Genomic DNA, 19,398 nt, shown 5'->3' with positions numbered 1-19,398 from the left:
TTATCACTAAATTATGTCTTAATGTGCTTGTCAATAGTTGGATGCTAATAGAAAATAAAGAGTAAAATTCAAATTTTCAAATTTTTTCTTTATCTGGATCATTCTGCCACAAAAATTTTAAAAGTATCAAAAGGACAATTCATTTTTCATAGTGGGGTTGATTCAGATCACTTCACATTATAAGTCAGAACTGCAACACTGTAAAAATATAGGTAAGGAAAAATTGACACGCACCGACACATGTATCTTTTGATGCAAAATCAGGCAATAAGCCATAACTCCAAATTTAAAATTAAATACATAAAACCAAACACGTCCCAGTTCCCAACGTTCAAAAAATCAAAAGTACCGCCTGACCTCCCGCCCCATTTCCAAATCCGCTCCACAAAATCCCACCAAAACACTTTTTTGCTTCCCGCCCATTCCCTTCTGAACTCAAAATTAAAAAAAAAAAACAAAACCCTAGTTACTATAACTTAAAAAAAGGCCTGTCTCTCTTCCTCCACCTCTCATCTGTTGCCATTCTTCCTCTTCTCTATCCACTCGTAGTACTGCTACTATTCTTGCTTTCTCTCCCTATCTCCTCCATCCGTGGCTGTCGGAGCACCGCTGGGACATGGCTGGGAAGCGGAAATCGACGGCCTCTTCTGGAGCAGCTTCCTCTAAGAAGTCAAAAAGAGTAAAAGCTGAGGAGGAATCATTTCCGGAAGAAGTGGATCAGGTGGATGAGGTAGGGGCTAGGCTGAGCTCTGCTGTGGTGTCTAATTCCGAGAGAAATGTTACGGGGATAAAGGAGAACGAGAATGGCAGTGCATCTGATATAAAATCTGCTATTGAAGAGAAGTTGAGGAAAAATGTGAGTGGTCCTGGTGGAGATAACGAGGAAGATGGACCTGAAGCTAGGTATATTGGCGATCCTTTCTCTGATGAAGAGGCTAGGAGACGGTGGCCTAATAGATATGCGAAGAAGGTAAAATGTTTTAACACAAAACGTCTTATTTTAGTATTGTCTTAACCTTGAAATTTTAATTTCTTTATCCTTTGAAGTTCAGCAACAAATATACACAGCATCGTGGTTTAGTGTATTTTGAGATATTTATTTTTGGTATGGCTTTGTGCTTATTGCACTTGGTCATGAAATTTCCTGTTATAACTAGCGGTGAAAATCAAGTTTCACAAGGTATCAGATTGTCCATGGTCAAGTAATTTGTTTTAGAAAAATTGCTTCTTAGCTTTGAACATTAGTTGCTTGCCATAGAGTAGTCATTACGCAGCTTTCCCCACTAGCAGACATCAATCTGAAACACTCAATTCAAAGCCCATAGTGCTACCTATTTTCACCAGTGGATCTGCTGTAACAGCAGGCTTTATAACAGTAAAACAAAGATATCTTCCCCTCCAAAATGCAATGTAATTAGAACTATCTCAACATAAATATTTCAACAAATATCTCTGTAGCCTTAAGACATGCATAGTTCCCTCAACAAATTTTAGCAATTTCTTTTTGATTCCCTTTATATTATCAAATATTTTTGCAGTTTTAGTACTTGGCTTGGACTCGCCATAAAATTTTAGAAATTTTTAGACTTGTTTAGGTTCTTTCAACATAGTTTATGCAGCTTTAGGACATGTAAAGGTCCTTTGAACAAGTTTGGTAGTTTTACTACATGCTTAGGTTCTCTTCAGTTTGTGGATATGCTGGTTCCTTTTTATTTTACTTCCAAAAATCAAAAGACAGATTTTACACTCTTGAAAATTGGTGGTTCTTGTTAAAAATTAGACAATTATCCAGAATTTCTTTTCCTTTTTTATTTTTAACAATTTCCACAAATTTAACTTAAGAAACTCACGAGCAAACACAGCATAACTGTTTTCTTGAACACTCAAAAACACAAACAATGTTAGGAATGAGGCTTTAGGTCTAAGGCCTTATTTGGTTTACACTTGAAGAAACAAAACAGCTGAGAGGAGCAAGTTTGAGAATCAAGTAAAGAAATGAATATGTCATGCAGACAGTTAGTCCTTAGCAGCCTAGGTATAGAGCCAATTGAGAGAGAGAATCTTTTGCTGTAATTAATTGAGGCAGAATTCTCTGCACAGGCTTGGGTTGAGGGTTTTCTAACAACCATTTATCCTTTATTCTTCTGTTATTTTTCAGTTCTTGGTTTAGTTCATTAATTCCCTCATTGTTACTGAATTTCTAGATTATCAAATTAATACAAGTAAATTCTCTCGGTTCTATTCATTTTATTTGCTATTCTTCTATTTGTTTGAATCTTTCAATTGCAAAGGTTCACTTCTCTATCATTGGTCTGACCCGCCGGATCTGTAAATGAAGTGAACCAATAATTGAACAATAACAGAAGAATAAGGGATAAGTAGTTGTTAGACAATCCCCAGGCCAAGCCCATGCAGAGAATTCTGCCTCAAAAGTAGTTACAGTAAAAGATACTCTCTCTCTCTCTCAATTTGCTGTATACATAGGCTGCCAAGGACTAAATGTTCGCATGATGTGCCCCTTTCTTTACTTGATTCTCAAACTTGCTCTGTTCGGCTGTTTTGTTTCTTCAAGTGTAAACCAAATAAGGCCTTGGTCCTGAAGCCTCATTCCTAACAAACAAGTCCTTTAAAGTAGAAGCTTTTGTACCATGTTGGAGATAAAAAACATGTTTTGTAATTGAGCCTTGATAGGATTGAAACCACTCACATATACAGCTCATACAAGCAGCATAGGTTTTGTTATTGAACCTTCAAAGAGCTTTGTTCCTCATTGATTTATATGGACATGTATATAGAGATATATCTCCAAGATTTTGTTTACAAAGATAGATTTTAGCCTTTTCTAAGTATGTGTATATTTGTATCTTAACTAGATATGACTAGAACACAATCAAAAACCCATACTACTACCTAGCCCCTTTACCAAACACAGTAGCATTAGGTTTTATAAGAAACCAAAGCTACTTTTCCCCTTGAAATCCAAAATTAAGAAAAAATGTCTCAACAACAATGTCGTAACTCCAATAGTTTGTCTATCAACACAAAGCCAAAATAGATTTTGTAGTTGAGCTTCAATAGAATAGAAATTACTTAGAAATATAGCTCATACATGTAGCACAAGTTTGGTAATTGAATCCTCAAATAGCTTTGTTTCTGATTAATTTCTATGGACATGTACATAGAGATGCAATAAGAAGGTGTTACATACAAAAATAGATTGCAGCCATTACTAGCATGCTATCTCTGTACCTTAAGCAAGTCATAATTGGTTGATTAAAATACAATGAAATTCCCATACTATTACCTAACCCTTTAGCAAACTTATTGTAGCAGCAAGTATATAACAAAAAAAAAAAGAAAAAAGAAAAAGAAACAAAGCTAACATTTCCTACAAAATTCAAATTAATTAAAGTATCTCAACAAAGTCTTAGAACTCTAAGGGCGTGTTTACTTACAGAATGCATTTTTCTGTTTTCTAAACAAACAATTTTCTTAAAAAATGAAAATTAGAAAATAGAAAATGGAAAATAAGTTCACTTGGTAACAATTAAAAATCATATTTTAATTAAAAACTTCACAAACATTATTTATAATTTTCACAATTAAAAGAAATTAAACAATTATAAATAAATTTAAAAATTTGTAAATTTTATTATTGATTATTTATAATAATAGTATCAATTCTTATCATTCTGTACAATTTTTTAAAAATAAAGGATATAATATATTTGTAATAATAAAATTAATTATATATTAAACATAATATAATTTTTTTTTAATTTAATTATTTTTTAGTTTTTCAATGAAAATATTTTATAGAAAATATTATTTATAGCTATTATAATTTAATTGTGAAAATGTTATTTTTTAAAAATGACAAACAGTTTGTCTTTTGTTATAAAGCAAAATTGTGGAAAACAACTTAAAACTATTTTCTAAATCCTAGTTAAGTTTTGGAAATTAGAAAATTATTTTCTAGTTTTTCAAATAGAAAATTGACTGATTTTGAACACAAAACTCTATTTTTCAGTTTTCTTAGAAAACTTCCCTAGAAATTAGTTCAATTTTTTTACAAGTGAACACACCCTAACAGTTTGTTTATCCTTAAAGATCAAAAATTCCAAAATCCAAATATTAGTGTTTTTGTTATTTTATTATAAAGTGTTGCATGTACAAAAAGTTTGCAAATTTGCGATGCTACATTATTTTGAAAGTATGTATGTTTTCTTGAAATTTTTTATTTTGTGGTACTATAATTTAAGTACTTGTAATTTGGGCTATGTCATTGTTTAAGTGTTAATTGGTGGTTCTAATTTTTTTTGCATTATGTTTCATATTGTAACATTATAGTTTAGCTAATCTAGTTAAATTCATCATTGTTGACCTTACTTGATTTTTTGTCACATTTTAAATCAAGTGTGTGCAAAAATAAACCAATCACAAAATAGTATAGGATTTTATCCTATTTTTGAAAACTTTGGAGCTTCAAACTTTACTTTGTAGTATGTGGCCATCATTTGATATTACTCTATCAATCTTGGGGTAAATCATATTAATGATTAATAAATGTTCTATTTAGTTTCATTCAGGTACTACAACTTCAATTTGTCATTCTTAAATCATTAAACTTTAATTTTTATTTTAATGGTAGGTCACCAAAATAGTAATATGAACCAAATTACATATTTGAAATTAAAAATAATGACTACAACGGAATATAAGACGGAAAAAGTGATACAAAATAAAAATGGTAGAGAACATTTTTTTTCATTTTCTTTGTTCTTTTAAAAACTTGTTTCATGTAGGTGGCCATCATGTTTTAAATAAATTAATGAGTAAATTCCAGTTTAGTATATATTAAGAGAAATATGATTTTTTGAAATGAAAATTTTGTTTTACCATGTTAACATTTCTAATGATTGGATTTTAATGAGTGACCTATTAAAATGAAAATCCAAGTATAGTGACTAATTACAAGGGAAGTTAAGTGACTTTAATAAAATAAGTACAAAATGAGATTATTATTATAATCAATCCATTAAGCTTGGTTGCAATTTAAGGATATCTTTTGCTTTTTGAGGGGGAGTCAAATTGTAATTGCTTTGCTGATTTTTTTGCTAGACAATATAAAAGTTACCATTTTATGTAATAAATCAATTTTAACCTAAATCAATCTAATATTTTATTTGTATGTTTAGAAACTTGTAAGTAAATTCAACATTCATCAAGATCAAAATAAAAAACTTCAAGGATTATGAAATTTTGAGAGCAAATTGATGTGGGAAACTTTTTTTGTACAAGCTTTGAGTTGACTTAAAATGCTAGAAATGGATAGATACTAAAATACATCAATGTAGTGGGCTTTGAGATGACTATTAGTATAATCAATCCATTAAGCTTGGTTGCAATTTAAGGATATCTTTTGCTTTTTGAGGGAGAGTCAAACTGGTAGATGCTTTGTTGATTTTTTTGCTAGACAATATAAAAGTTACTGTTTTATGTAATAAATCAATTTCAACCTAAATCAATCTAATATTTTATTTGTATGTTTAGAAACTTGTAAATAAATTTAATGCAACATTCATCAAGATCAAAATAAAAAACTTCAAGGATTTTGAAATTTTGAGACCAAATTGATGTAGGAAAGCGTTTTTTGTAAAGCTTAAGGTTGATTTAAAATGCTAGAGACGGATAGATACTAAAATACATAAATGTAGTGGGCTTTGAATGACTGAAATTTGCAATTATTTGAAAGGTTCCAAAATTGATTATAATGAAAGATAGGTTTTTAGATGCTTAGAAGCCTTTAGACATTGCTCATAATGTTTAATTACATCACAATTCATAAAAGCATAAATGTTGTTATATCCATTGGCTAAAGTTGGATTAGAAAACATGTTAAATATGTGTATTTATAAATTCAAGCAATTTTAAAATCGCCGGAGAATGAATTCTACACTAACTTGTATCTCCAAAGAAAATTGGAAGGAATATGTCATCTGAAATGAACAAAGAATCTAAAGAACTCAAAATAAAAATAAGAATTTGCAAAGACATTAAATATTATGAAATTGTTCATACTTTCTAAAAGATAAATTCTACAATTTTCTTGCTTAATGACTATGAAAGCAAAGCTGTCAATGTCTGATTCAGTTTCTAACTAAGCTTCTCGTTAGGGGTGTAATTTGGACGGTATGGAATGGAATGACTCTCATTCCAATTCCGTTCCATAATATTTTGGAATTTGCAATTGCATTCCATTCCATTTCAAATTTTGGAATTTAAATTTTATTCTATACCATTCTATTGAAATTTGGTAGTTCTAAATTTCTTAACCAAATATAAATATAACATATTATGATATTTTTTAAGATGTAAATTTTTAAATTTAACAAGGAATAATCACCATATTTTTATATATACATACTAAAAAGATATAATTAAATTTTAAAAAATAAATTAATATCACATATAACTAAAAATCAAAATATTTAGTCTTAGGTGTTTATAGAGGGTAGATATACTTCACTCTTAACATTTAATAATTTAGTGCATATAATTGACAACTTAATAATTAATAATAATAATAATATTATAAAATCAACAAAAGATAATACCATTTATATTAGGATGTATAAATATATGTAGTCACCAAATTCATTAAAACGTGCTAAATCCACAAAAAAAAAAAAAAAAATCTACTATGAGTCGAAGTTTACTAAAATATCTCAAACCATATAATCTAATAAAAAGTAAGAAAATCTTAACTTAGAATTGTATTTTTCAACCCAGGAAAGTATATGTGAGTATTCAAGCTCATAGTATATATGTTAACTACTAATTAGAGTTAGGGTTAAAATATTCTATTAAACTACCTAGTTTTAGAATTAAATAGAAGTTTTCTTACAAAATATGAAGAATTAAAGATATTTTATTCTAATTTTTAATTTACTATTTTATTTTAAAATATATAATTATAAATTAAAGAATAATAAAATAAAAAATTCAACCCAGGAAAGTATATGTGAGTATTCAAGCTCATAGTATATATGTTAACTACTAATTAGAGTTAGGGTTAAAATATTCTATTAAACTACCTAGTTTTAGAATTAAATAGAAGTTTTCTTACAAAATATGAAGAATTAAAGATATTTTATTCTAATTTTTAATTTAATATTTTATTTTAAAATATATAATTATAAATGAAAGAATAATAAAATAAAAAATTTGGTATATGGATTGAAACATGGAATTTTATTTTTAATTTTCATTTCATATTCCATTTACCAATATTTTAAAAAACTGCATCCATTTTAAATTCCGTATTCCAAAATTCCATTCCAAATTAACATTTGGTTTGGAATTTCGACATGGATTGGAATATTCCGATTCAAGTTACACCCTCGTCATTAGATATGTGAATGCAGTATGTAACTTGAACTAAATGCCATTGTTAATGTTAGCTACGTGGCCTTTTGATGATATTATCCATCTTAAATTTTCATACCTTGCCTCATCTTTTGTAGAAGTCTTATATTTCGTTGATATTACTCCCTTAATTTATTTTAAATTCAACTTTTGCTTTTCCAGACAAATAAACACGTGACTACAAAAAGTTCAAATGTGTAAGTGTTTGGTCACATTTTGTCTATTCAATCAATCCCTTGCTTTGTGTCTTTCTTTCTCTTCTACTTGTTATTTGTGTGCATTTAAGTATAATGTTTCTTTTTTTACTTTGTTTATTTTCAATTTGTCATTCGGCACAGTAAGGATGATTCTGACGATGTAATTCTAGCTCGCTGCCATTATCGACAAGCTGAGGTTGATGGGCACAACATCTACAATCTCTATGATGATGCTCATGTCAAAGTGAGTTGCTTTTGTTTCTTTCCTTTTCTTTCAAATGAAATCTCTTCGCTCAAAGTGCCATTCTTTCCATAATGAATTTCCGTAGTCCTTACTAAATTAGTAACATACCAATTTGGTCATTTGGGCTGTATTGTTTAGAATTAAGGACTAATTTAATCTCATATGATAAGGTGTTATGTCAATTATTTATAGACATGAGTTACTTTTGAGTATAGTTGACTAATGCTCCTTTGTCCTAAATTTGTTTACTAAGACTGTAGTTCTAATTTAGCTTTGTCCTTGGATTGTTATTTGAGATGCAAGTATTATTGTGCATTACTATTGCATGCTTGCTTATTTGCATTGGAGGCTTTATGGTGTAATGGTTTACAAAGAATATTATTTATTCATCTTTTTTCCCCATTGAAATACTGTCATAAAGAATTTGAGTGGAAGTTGTGAGATTCAAATGTTACTTTACCTCCTTATCTTTTAAGTTTTAACTATTTTTTCTTTATATGAGAATATATTGTTTGGCTTGGCTTTTGTTGCCATTTAAGTTTAGCTGGTTCTTTTGTGTTTAGGCAGCAGATGGGGAGGACAGCTACATATGCAAAATTGTGGAGATGTTTGAGGCTATTGATGGGAACCTATACTTTACTGCCCAATGGTTTTACAGGGCTAGGGATACTGTAAGTTATGGTAATATAACATTTCTTGAGGTTTACGCTTGTAAATATACTAATGTCATTATTGTTTTATTTTTTTATTAGGCAATCAAGCATGCCTATCAGATGGAGCAAAAGCGCGTTTTCTTTTCAGAAATTCGGGATGACAATCCACTGGATTGTCTTGTTGAAAAGCTGAACATTGCCAAGTTGCCTTTGAATGTATGGACATTCTCCTTTGCTCTCATTTGTTTCTGCCTCTGCCAAGTAGGTGACTGTTTAAGTTTGTCTATTAGGTGGATTTAGAGGCAAAGGAAGCAGCAATCAAATCTTGCGACTATTTCTGTGATATGCTCTACTTACTTCCTTATTCCACCTTTGTTAAATTACCATCAGGTCATTATTTTTCCCCATTGGTTCTGTGAATTGATGATATTTTATTTATCTACAATAGTTTGCAAGTTATAAATAGGTTTTCTTTGTTGTCATGATACTTCTAAATTGCAGAAAACACAACCGCAAGCAATGAGAGTTCATCTACACTATCCAGTGACAATGAAATGAATGAGTTGAAGTCTGCCAATGATGTTTATAATAAATCAGAGGTGACATTGTTAGATTTGTATTCTGGTTGCGGTGCTATGTCAACAGGCCTATGCCTTGGTGCCAAATTGTCTGGTTTAAATCTTATTACTGTAAGTTTTTTTTTTTTTTTATTGTTTTTTGGATATTGTAATTGGGTGTTTGAAATTGACAAATGCTGTTATCTAGATGCATACACTTTCTGGTTAGTTTTATTATTTTCCTGAATTAGTAATTATTCTTTTATTTTCAACTGTAGAAATGGGCAGTTGACTTGAATAAATATGCCTGTGAAAGTCTGAAATTAAATCACCCTGAGACAGAGGTATTCTTTTCAAATTGAGCTTCAATTTCTTATTTTGTTTTGGTACAATGTGAATTTTCTGTTCTTAGGTCGATTTACTTCAAATCAGGTGAGGAATGAAACTGCAGAAGATTTTTTATTATTGCTAAAAGAATGGGAGAAGCTCTGCATCAGGTTTTCACTTATAAGTAGCACAGATCCAGAAAAGCAGCAATCTTATTCTTTTGATCTAGAAGAAGAAGACAGTGATGCTCAAGATAATGATGACGATGATGATGGAGATGATGGTGAAGTTTTTGAAGTAGAAAAGGTGCTCCAAATTTGCTACGGTGACCCAAAGGAGAAAGGGGAGCATGGATTGTACTTTAAGGTACATAACCATATGCTACTGAGAGAAAAAAAAATGAATCACTGGATTAATTTTTTGGTTTGGTCATTGGTGTGGCATTTCCCATGGGGAATGGTCTTTTCCATTTCAAGTTGTTTATAGTTAAACATTTAGTATACTTATTGGGTTATGGCTTACTTAGCATAACTGTTTTATCTGCTAGGACAGCATGAGTTATACTAGGGGATTAATAAAGTTTATAATATTGGAAAACAAAAATTGAGGATTTATATTTCTCAGTTTAACATAACATTTGAAAGGAGAGTGTCCTATACATCTAGAAGTTTTTTTTAGAGTGAAATAACTTACATAACTTGAAGAAGCTTACATTATTTTTGGCTATAGTTATCTGACACACCTCTTTGTTCTTTTAGGTAAGCTAACGTGAAATAACTTTTAGGGAGGATAATTGATCTTTTTTAGTGCTTTTGTAATTTTTTGATATGTAGCCATCATGAAGTGGGTGCTCATGAGAATTAGCTTCTGTTATCTACAATGTCAATTGCGAATCCATAGATGGATTAGTGAAAAGATTTGGTTAACCATAAAATTGTTTTAGATGTATTGGCAGAACTACTTATGACTTGGTGCATGAACATAAAGAATTTGATTGCTTATTTCCTACGTGAACCCTTTACAAGGTAATTTCATGCAGAATGCAACAATATGCTTAAAATGAAAAATTATATATTACATAGAATGTAGTGTTCATATTAGTAAATAATTAAAAGAAAAAACATCAGCTTTGAGTGGTCTGTCTAAATGTTCTGTTACTTAGGATAAGAGGGCAAGGAATTGAAAAATGCATCTAGGATTTCAGGTTTGAATTGGCTGGTGTTGGAAGAATAAGCTTTTTAGCATATTCATGTGTTAGCAGAGAAATCAGGTCTTTTAGAAGTTTGTGTGGTTACTGGGTAATAAGCTAGGAAAGTTTAGTGCAATTCTAGAACAAGGGTTTTGGGACAAAAATAAGTCTTGCAACCAGATTTCAGGATGCAGCCCACAGCATGGTTAATAGTGCAGTGTCCTTGATTTTTGGTTACTTTTTTGACTATTCAGAAGATTAGTGTTTGACAGTTTAATTTTTTTTTGTTTCTATGGGGGAAATCATATTTATTTGTATTGAATAATACTGATTAATTTACATGGAGGTTGATAAACAAGAAGAATAGATTGCTATTTCCTAATTCAGATTTTTTCAAGTTGGTCCATATGATATTTCATCTTCACTTCAGCCATGCGTGTTGTATTGAACATATTATTTTTGCTTCAAAAATTAGGAGCTGGTAAAATAGAAGGTGGGATTCTTTTCCTGAACAAGTTTCATTTATTTATCAATTAAATTTGCCCTTGGCAGGTTAGCTGGAAGGGTTATGGTCCAGAATATGACACATGGGAACCAATTGACGGTTTGAGGTATTCAATCAGAGAATAGTTAGAACTATTTTCTTTTTCCTTTTGTTCTTTTTTTTTTTTTTTTTTGGTCTGGTTCATTTTCAAAAGTTGAACTTGCACCTTACACATAAGGTTCTTCCAATAGTTATTGTCAGGAAGCTATAAAGAAATTCGTTGCTGATGGGTATAAATCAAGTATTCTACCATTGCCTGTGAGTCTACTTCATCTTTTACCAGTATGTTTGAACAATTTAACATCTGTTATTCATTTTTTTTTTCTAAAGTTTTTTATTCAATTATTATAGGGAGCTGTACATGTAATTTGTGGAGGGCCGCCATGCCAGGGCATTAGCGGATTCAACCGTTTTAGAAACAAAAATGATCCTTTGCAAGACGAAAAGAACAAGCAGCTCTTAGTTTTCATGGATGTTGTAAAGTATTTAAAGCCAAAGTTTGTTTTGATGGAGAATGTTGTGGATCTTCTGAAGTTTGCTGATGGATTTTTGGGGCGATATGCCATGGCTCGGCTTATTGAAATGAACTATCAAACAAGAATTGGCATGATGGCTGCTGGGGCATATGGGCTTCCTCAGTTTCGGATGCGTTGTTTTCTTTGGGGTGCCCAACCTGCTGAGGTAGCTATACATCAATCAACCAACTTGTGCAATGGTTAATGTTTTATTATTTATTTATTTTTCTAACTGAATATTCACATTCTACAGAAGCTACCACAGTATCCGCTTCCAACACATGATGTTATTGTGAGAGGTGTAGTGCCTGTTGAGTTTGAGGTATGAGTATCAATATTTAGAATCTTTGGCTTTGGTAATTCATTTTTGGTATTGCATCAATACGAATGCTAATGATACTTGCAGAGTAATGTTGTTGCTTATGACGAGGGCTCTGTTGCTCAATTGGAAAAGAAGCTGTTGTTGGAGGATGCAATTTCTGACCTCCCAGCAGTGAGTCTAATTTTGTTTGGCTGACTTTTCCATATTGTTATGTTCTATTTGTTTCACTTTTCTTATGTTTATTACTTTGTATGTTTCTAATTAGATTGAGAACAATGAACATCGTGATGAAATGCCTTATGGTAATGATCCTATAACAGACTTTCAGCGGCAGATTAGATTAAGAAAAGATGGTAAGTGAACTTAGCCTGTTAAGCTTTGCTTGCTGGCATTACATACAAGTTATTAGGGTTGAGCAAATGGTTGGTTCGGTTTAAATTGAACTGAAATAAAAAAATACAAACCGAAGTTTTTGTCAACAGATTGAATCAAATTGAAATTGCCTTTTGAACTGAATTGAACCAGTTGGTTTGGTCATTTTTGATTGGTTTTGTCATTTTGGTTTAGTTTTAAGCCCCATGGATTTCTATTAAACCGACTTGAATCGAACACTAAAATCGGTTCAAACCAAATAATCCGACAATCGAACCTCTCTTGATTTAGCTGACCGAACTGAATTGAAATGAGTTGGTTTGGTGGGTAAGTTTGCACACCCCTACAAGTTATTGCAACTCTGTCCATCAGTGAATATCCTATGCAAATTAAAACAAAATCTTTGTTCTAGGACTTCCATTTGTTCGATCCATGCCAATAGCATTCATTTTTCTGGAACTTAAGTAATTACATAACATGAATTCTTTCTTGATTTGTTAATTTTGCTGTCCTTGTAGGGCTGTAAACAAGCTGAGAGTTTGTCTCAACAAGGATATGTTCGAGCTCAGCTTGTTTAAAAATAGTAGCCCAGCTCAATCTCGCTTGGGCTCAGCTCAATGATTATAAATGAGTAGAGTTCAAACTTGAGTTTAAAATCTATCAAATTGATAAGAAAAGATTAATCAAATGAAAATAATGTAATTTTAATATTTATATAACTAATCTTGGCTTATTGAACAAATTTGATTTCCAGCTTGTGAGCTCAGCTCGATAATGCTCAAACACATTAATCAATCACATCTTGTGAGTTCATGAGTTAATGAGTCGAGCTTGAGCTTGATAGCTTGGTTTGATAAGTTTATTGAATGAGCTCGAGTCAGCTTTTATCAAATCAAGTCTCAAGCAACTCATGAATGTTCAGTTCATTTATAGCCGTACCTACTGATGCAACCCTTTACACCCGAACTTGTTGGCGAGGCTACATATTTTAATTTTGATCTTGCAGAATTGTTGGATTCTTCATTGAAGTCCAAATCATCAGAAAATTTGCTCTATGATCATCGTCCACTTGAGCTGAATAATGATGATTATCAACGTGCTTGCCGTATACCAAAGAAAAAGGTTTTTCATTGCAGTATCATAGTGAAAACCTCCTGCATTACTCAGAACCTTCTCCACCATTGCTATCTAATTGAGCTAATTTGCCCTCTTTTAAATCAGGGTGCAAACTTCAGAGATCTACCAGGTGTTCGTGTGCGTCCTGATAACAAAGTTGAATGGGATCCTAGTGTGAAAAGGGTTTATCTTAAATCAGGAAAGCCTTTGGTAATATTTTTCTTTTTCCCTTTTGTCCATGTTTGTATTTTTTGTTTATTATCAGTCAGGGATTTAAGACTTTGTAGCTATATTTTACCAATAATTTTTCGCTTATCGGTTCTTTTCGCTTATCGGTTCTTTTTCTGCTTGCAACCACAGGTCCCTGATTATGCCATGACTTTTGTGAACGGGTCATCATCAAAGTAGGTCGCTTTTCACTTGATATTCTTTTGGTTCTATAATCAATATGATTTCATAATAATGTTAGTTTTTTGACTGATTAGACCTTTTGCCCGTCTTTGGTGGGATGAGACTGTGCCGACAGTTGTTACAAGGGCTGAGCCTCACAATCAGGTAAAGCGATATCGCTTTGGATTTAGTAACATTCTATATGTGTACAAGTTCATCTACTTGGAAAATGGGGTGGAGATTGGAAAGAATAGCCATCTTAATAGCTCTAAACATGCCAAATGTAACAATTTTAATAACTAACTGGAGCCTCTAACCGCTTCTAATGATCTTCTCGCCAACTTCTATTCTTTATTAAATTATTTTGCAATCTGTCTTCTAGAAGTTTATTCTGATTTTCAATACTTCACAGGCAATTTTGCATCCTGTACAAGACCGAGTTTTATCTGTTCGTGAAAATGCTAGACTCCAAGGTTTTCCTGATTACTATAAACTCTGTGGGCCTATAAAAGAAAGGTATATGCATGAATATAATTATGTTATTTTTGGTTTTCTGCAATATTTCTTCATATGAGCATGAGCGCAAAGTTGTCATATTTATATAAATTCAAATATAGTATAGAAATTTACTTTTCTATAAACCAAATCAAAATATTCAAAATTGCATTGCAATAGAAGCAGAAGAAAACAATTAGTTATTGATAAAAAAGTTGGGACGAGTAGGATTTTACTTTTCTGGTATCACCTTGAGTCAATTGCTCTTACTTGGTTAGTATTGCATAACATAGTTTCTCTTGTATTTTTTTAGATATATTCAAGTGGGAAATGCTGTTGCTGTTCCGGTTTCTAGGGCACTCGGATATGCACTAGGTTTGGCATTTCAGGGTTCTGCAGGTAATGACCCTTTGTTTACACTGCCAAAGAAATTCCCAAATCTTACAGAACAGGTTTCTTCAGCATCGTCAGAAGACAATGCTTGATTATTGTGTGGCAAAGATAGAAACATGACATTCATTCCTTTTGCCAGATTATTTTCTCCATAGAAACAATTGTACCATATATATAACATTCTTCATAAAATGTTGTATTGAATATTAGAGGCATCAAGTTAAGCCTTTTAAATTGTTTCACATGGTTAGGACTTAGGGGGAGAGCTAATTTTGTTGTAGAATGCTTTTATTGATTGCGGTTAAAGCCTAAGGAATTGACATGTAATTTGCTTCTATTGTCATGGTTTCTAATTGAAAATCAAATTAAATCAATCCATTTTTGGTTTTTAGTCATTGATTAATTTTGTTATAGAAAACCATTCGGTTTTTGGTTTTGATTTGGTTTAGTTTGGTTCAATTAGCCGAATGTTCATCCTTATTTTTAGCATTAAAGGTTGTGAACGTTTACTTTTTCTCACTATCTGAATCAATTTTAATAAACAGTTCATTGGATGGAGCATAATAAGTTAGTATCAGTCTAATAAGTTTATGAACTTCACATAAACAAGCTTTGCAAATGTTCATATAGATGCAAAGTCAAAATAACTTGGACTTTCTGCTAAATGTTTATAGTCACACATTGCTATTATAGCACAATTTATTAAGATTCATGCACATCGTGGCAGCAAATTTTTCATCATTCTTCCTAGGCTGGAAATAACAAGACAACTCCATATTTCAAATGTATATGTGTTAGCTTTTTTTTTTTTTTTTTTTTATTTGTTTTTTTATTTTGGATCTTCTTGAGTTGTAGTGAATCAACTTCGCTTCTTCTTTCTCTGCTTCTCTAACAAAGCGATATCTGATTTTTACGTGCTTGGTTCTGTTGAAGAAAATTGCATAAATCTTTACAACAAGCTAATATCAAGTATAATATCAGGGCTTGTTGCTATTAGATACAACAGACAACCAACAATTCTTTTAAATTCTACACTTAAACTTTCACAACTCTATCTTTCTTCATTGATTTTTCATTTTGAACACTGACCTGCAATTCTCCATAGTAAATTTCTTTGATACTCCCTAGCGTACTTTCTTTGGCAAACAAAGATTCCTTATTGTGTTTGATGAATCTCTACGTCAAGAAATTTAGTCAAATCTCCTTAATTTGTCATTTCAAATGCCTTAACCGAAATTGAGCTACTGCCAGTTATGAGAAGATCATCTACACATAAGAAGATTATCACCATTGAAAAGCTTCGTATTAGTATGTGATCATTCAAGCTCTTCCTGAACTCTAGCTTTGTTAGGTGCCCATCATTTCTGCTGTACCACGCTTTAGGAGCCTGTTTTAATCCATAAAGGGCCATTTTAAACAAATTAATACACCTTCCCGCAATGGTGAAGCCCTTTGGTTGCTGAATGAACATTTTGCTCATTTAAATATTGTTACAGATAATATTGGTTATATTATTTGTTATTAAATAACTGTATGTAGTTGTATTCTACTGATAGTCTTACACTCTTATAGTTATCCTTTGTAACTACTCTATATACAGAGTTGTATTATTCAATACGAGATATATAGAAAACCCAATTCTTTCCAGATTTACATGGTATCAGAGCTACCATAATTCCTCATCATGGCTCTTGTTCCTCTATCTTCTTCTTCTTCTTCTTCTTCAACTATCACTTCTGCATCTTCTTTTTCAATCAAATTAAAAGACAATAATTACCTAGCTTGGAAAACCCAGTTTGGTCCAATACTAAATTTCCAAGGCCTCAATGGTTTTATAGATGGTTCGCAAGCAGCTCCTTCTAAAACTATACCCGCATCTGCCACAGATACTACACCTATACCAAATCCAGCATATAAGGATTGGTTTAATAAAGACCAGATGCTTCATTCATGGCTGTTAGCCTCCCTTACAGAAGAGGTTTACTCTCTTGTTTATGGACTCGATTCTTCATATGCAGTCTGGCAAGCTCTAGCCAACGCGTTTGGTGCTGTATCTCAAGATCGTCAGCTTCAATTACATATTGAGCTTTAAGAACTCAAGAAAAATGATCTCTCCGTCTCTGCTTATCTTAAGAAGGCAAAATCTCTGGCCGATGAACTTGGTGCAGCTGGACGCCCTCTTTCTCCGGCTGAGTTTAATGCGATAATCTATCAAAATTTGGGTTTCGAATTTCATTCAATTATCACAATTCTTAATCTTCGTCCACAACCAGTTTCATTTTTCGAGTTACATAGCCATTTGGTTGCACATGAACTGCTTCTTAATAATCTCCATCAACCAATGACTAATCTCAGTCTTCGTTCCAGTTCATCTACACCAAGATCAACAACTTCTGCTCCTGTTACTCCCTCAGATTTCTCGAAGACTCGTGTGACTTGCCAAATCTGTAATAAACCCAATCATACTGCTTTGAATTGTCGTCGTCGGTTTTATCGTGGAAATATTGGGCAGAATAACAGTGGTACTCAATCTGGTTACACTAGCGGCAACAATTCCAGTTATCGTCCTTTCCGACCATGTCGACCACCTGCTGCCAATATGGTGCATACAGGCACTTACCCGACTGCTCCTTCTATGACAGATTCTGTTCTGTTTCTTGGTTTCCAGATACTGCCGCTAATTACCATGTTACACCAGATTCGCAACAACTGAGTGCTATTAATGAATACTCAGGTAATGATCAATTATTGGTTGGGAATGGGCAAGGTCTGCAGATTTCACATACTGGTAATGGTCTTATTTCCAACTCAAATTGCCAGCTTAAGCTAAATAATGTCTTATGTGTGCCTGCAATTACAAAAAATTTGCTTTCTATTCAAAAATTTACCACTGATAATTCTGTTTTCTTTGAATTTTGGCCTCATTATTTTGCAATAAAGGACCAGTACACCAAGAACACACTGATGCAAGGCCCAAGTGAAGATGGCATGTACAAGTTAACTCAACTCCGACCACATCCCATGGCAAATCAAGTGTCAGCAGCTTCTTCCATGAATGATTGGCATCGGCGGTTGGGGCATCCGAACTTTCAAAAATTGTTTGATTTAGTTAAGCAGAATAAAATTTCAGTTTCTGATACTAAGATGAGTCCTTGTTCTAGTTGTCGCTTAGGCAAATTGTCTCGTATGTCTTTGGTTTCTAAAGAACATACAAGTCGAAAACCATTTGATATTGTATTTTCAGATGTATGGGGTCCTGCACCTGTACAATCTAGTTTGGGACATCGATATTTTGTTCTTTTTGTTGATGACTTTACTCGTTTTACATGGGTTTATTTCATGAGAAATAAAAGTGAGGTGTATGACATTTTTCTTCAGTTTGAGCAGCTAATCAAACGTCAATTTGGGATGCCTATTTTGGCTTTTCATTCAGACTGGGGGGGGGGGGTTGAATATCAACGTTTAAATCGGTATTTAAAGGCTACTGGTATTGTTCATAGGATTGCCTGCCCATACACTCATGAGCAAAATGGTACAGCTGAGAGGAAAATTCGACATCTTGTAGATACTAGTCTCACCCTTTTAGCTCATGCTTCGTTACCTTTGAAATACTGGAATTTTGCTATTGAACAAAGTGCTATGTTAATTAACACCTTGCCTTCTGATGTTTTGCATAAAATTTCACCCTTCTTTAAATTATTCTCCAAGGATCCCAACTGTTTGTCCTTTCAACCTTTTGGATGTAGTGTCTTCCCATTATTGCGACCCTACAATAATCATAAATTTAGTTACAGATCTGCTGAATGTGTATATCTTGGGCAAAGTCCTTTTCATTCTGCCTATAGATGTCTAGATTTTAGAACAGGACGAGTGTATTTGGCGAAGCATGTTCGGTTTGTGACTAATGAATTTCCTTATGCCAAGATGACTGTGTCAAGAAGTATACAAGAACCGCAGGCTGATCCCACATGGCTTCAAGTTACTTGTACAACGCCATCTTCACCAACGCCTTCATCAGGTATATCCTTCTCTTCTACTCCATCTTCCCCACACACTCCAATTCAATCTCCATTATGTTCTCATAATTCTGCAGAAATTACACCATAATCTGCAATCTCCACGGGTTTACAGATTGTCTCCGATATTGCTTCACTCAGTCCACCTCCAATTCGGGTCCATCCTATGGTTTTAAGGACAAATCCTAAACCAAATCCAAAATATGCTTCTGTTGCTCAATTTACTTCATTTCAGGAACCAAAAACTTACTTGCAAGCTAAAAACAAACAGGAATGGTGTGATGCAATGCAGGAGGAAATTTCAGCATTATTAAAGAATAAAACCTGGATATTGGTGCCACGGCCAGCAAATGTGAATGTTATTCAAAATAAATGGTGTATCGGGTCAAACAGCACTCCAATGGGCATATTGAGCGTTACAAAGCTCGTCTAGTCGCGAAAGGATTTACACAGCAGATGGGTCTTGATTACACAGAAACGTTCTCTCCGGTTGTGAAATTCACTACTGTTCGCATTCTTTTGGCTCTCGCTGTAACAAAAGGATGGGATATGCGGCAATTAGACATTTCAAATGCTTTCCTCCATGGTTCTTTAACAGAAGATTTGTATATGGAGCAGCCAAAAGGCTTTGTTGATAGTA

The 19,398-nt window shown here is 32.6% G+C and overlaps 1 protein-coding gene across 2 annotated transcripts; it reads left to right on the top strand.

Moving 5' to 3' along the window:
- Window positions 1-442: 442 nt before the first annotated feature.
- On the top strand, window positions 443-15,137 carry CMT3 (chromomethylase 3). Of its 2 annotated transcripts, XM_012237930.3 has the most exons (21): window positions 443-970; window positions 7,591-7,625; window positions 7,767-7,869; window positions 8,433-8,540; window positions 8,622-8,738; window positions 8,813-8,912; window positions 9,024-9,211; window positions 9,358-9,423; window positions 9,512-9,772; window positions 11,148-11,206; window positions 11,331-11,397; window positions 11,491-11,820; window positions 11,908-11,976; window positions 12,061-12,147; window positions 12,242-12,329; window positions 13,355-13,470; window positions 13,570-13,674; window positions 13,825-13,868; window positions 13,950-14,019; window positions 14,267-14,370; window positions 14,663-15,137. In XM_012237930.3, exons 1-21 carry the CDS (start codon window positions 617-619, stop codon window positions 14,832-14,834), a joined length of 2,643 nt encoding a protein of 880 aa, XP_012093320.1. In that variant the 5' UTR covers window positions 443-616; the 3' UTR covers window positions 14,835-15,137. The 2 variants fall into 2 exon arrangements, with proteins under 2 accessions (XP_012093320.1, XP_089580117.1); XM_089723991.1 differs by lacking the exon at window positions 7,591-7,625 and having other exon boundaries at window positions 751-970.
- The last annotated feature ends 4,261 nt before the right edge of the window (window positions 15,138-19,398 follow it).

This window comes from Jatropha curcas, chromosome 7, assembly GCF_041381405.1.
Source record: "Jatropha curcas cultivar XTBG-Jc1 chromosome 7, XTBG_Jcur_1.0, whole genome shotgun sequence".
Classification (NCBI taxonomy): Eukaryota; Viridiplantae; Streptophyta; class Magnoliopsida; order Malpighiales; family Euphorbiaceae; genus Jatropha; species Jatropha curcas.
Note: the sequence above shows the minus strand (reverse complement) of the source record. Positions and strands in the feature narration are given on the sequence as shown.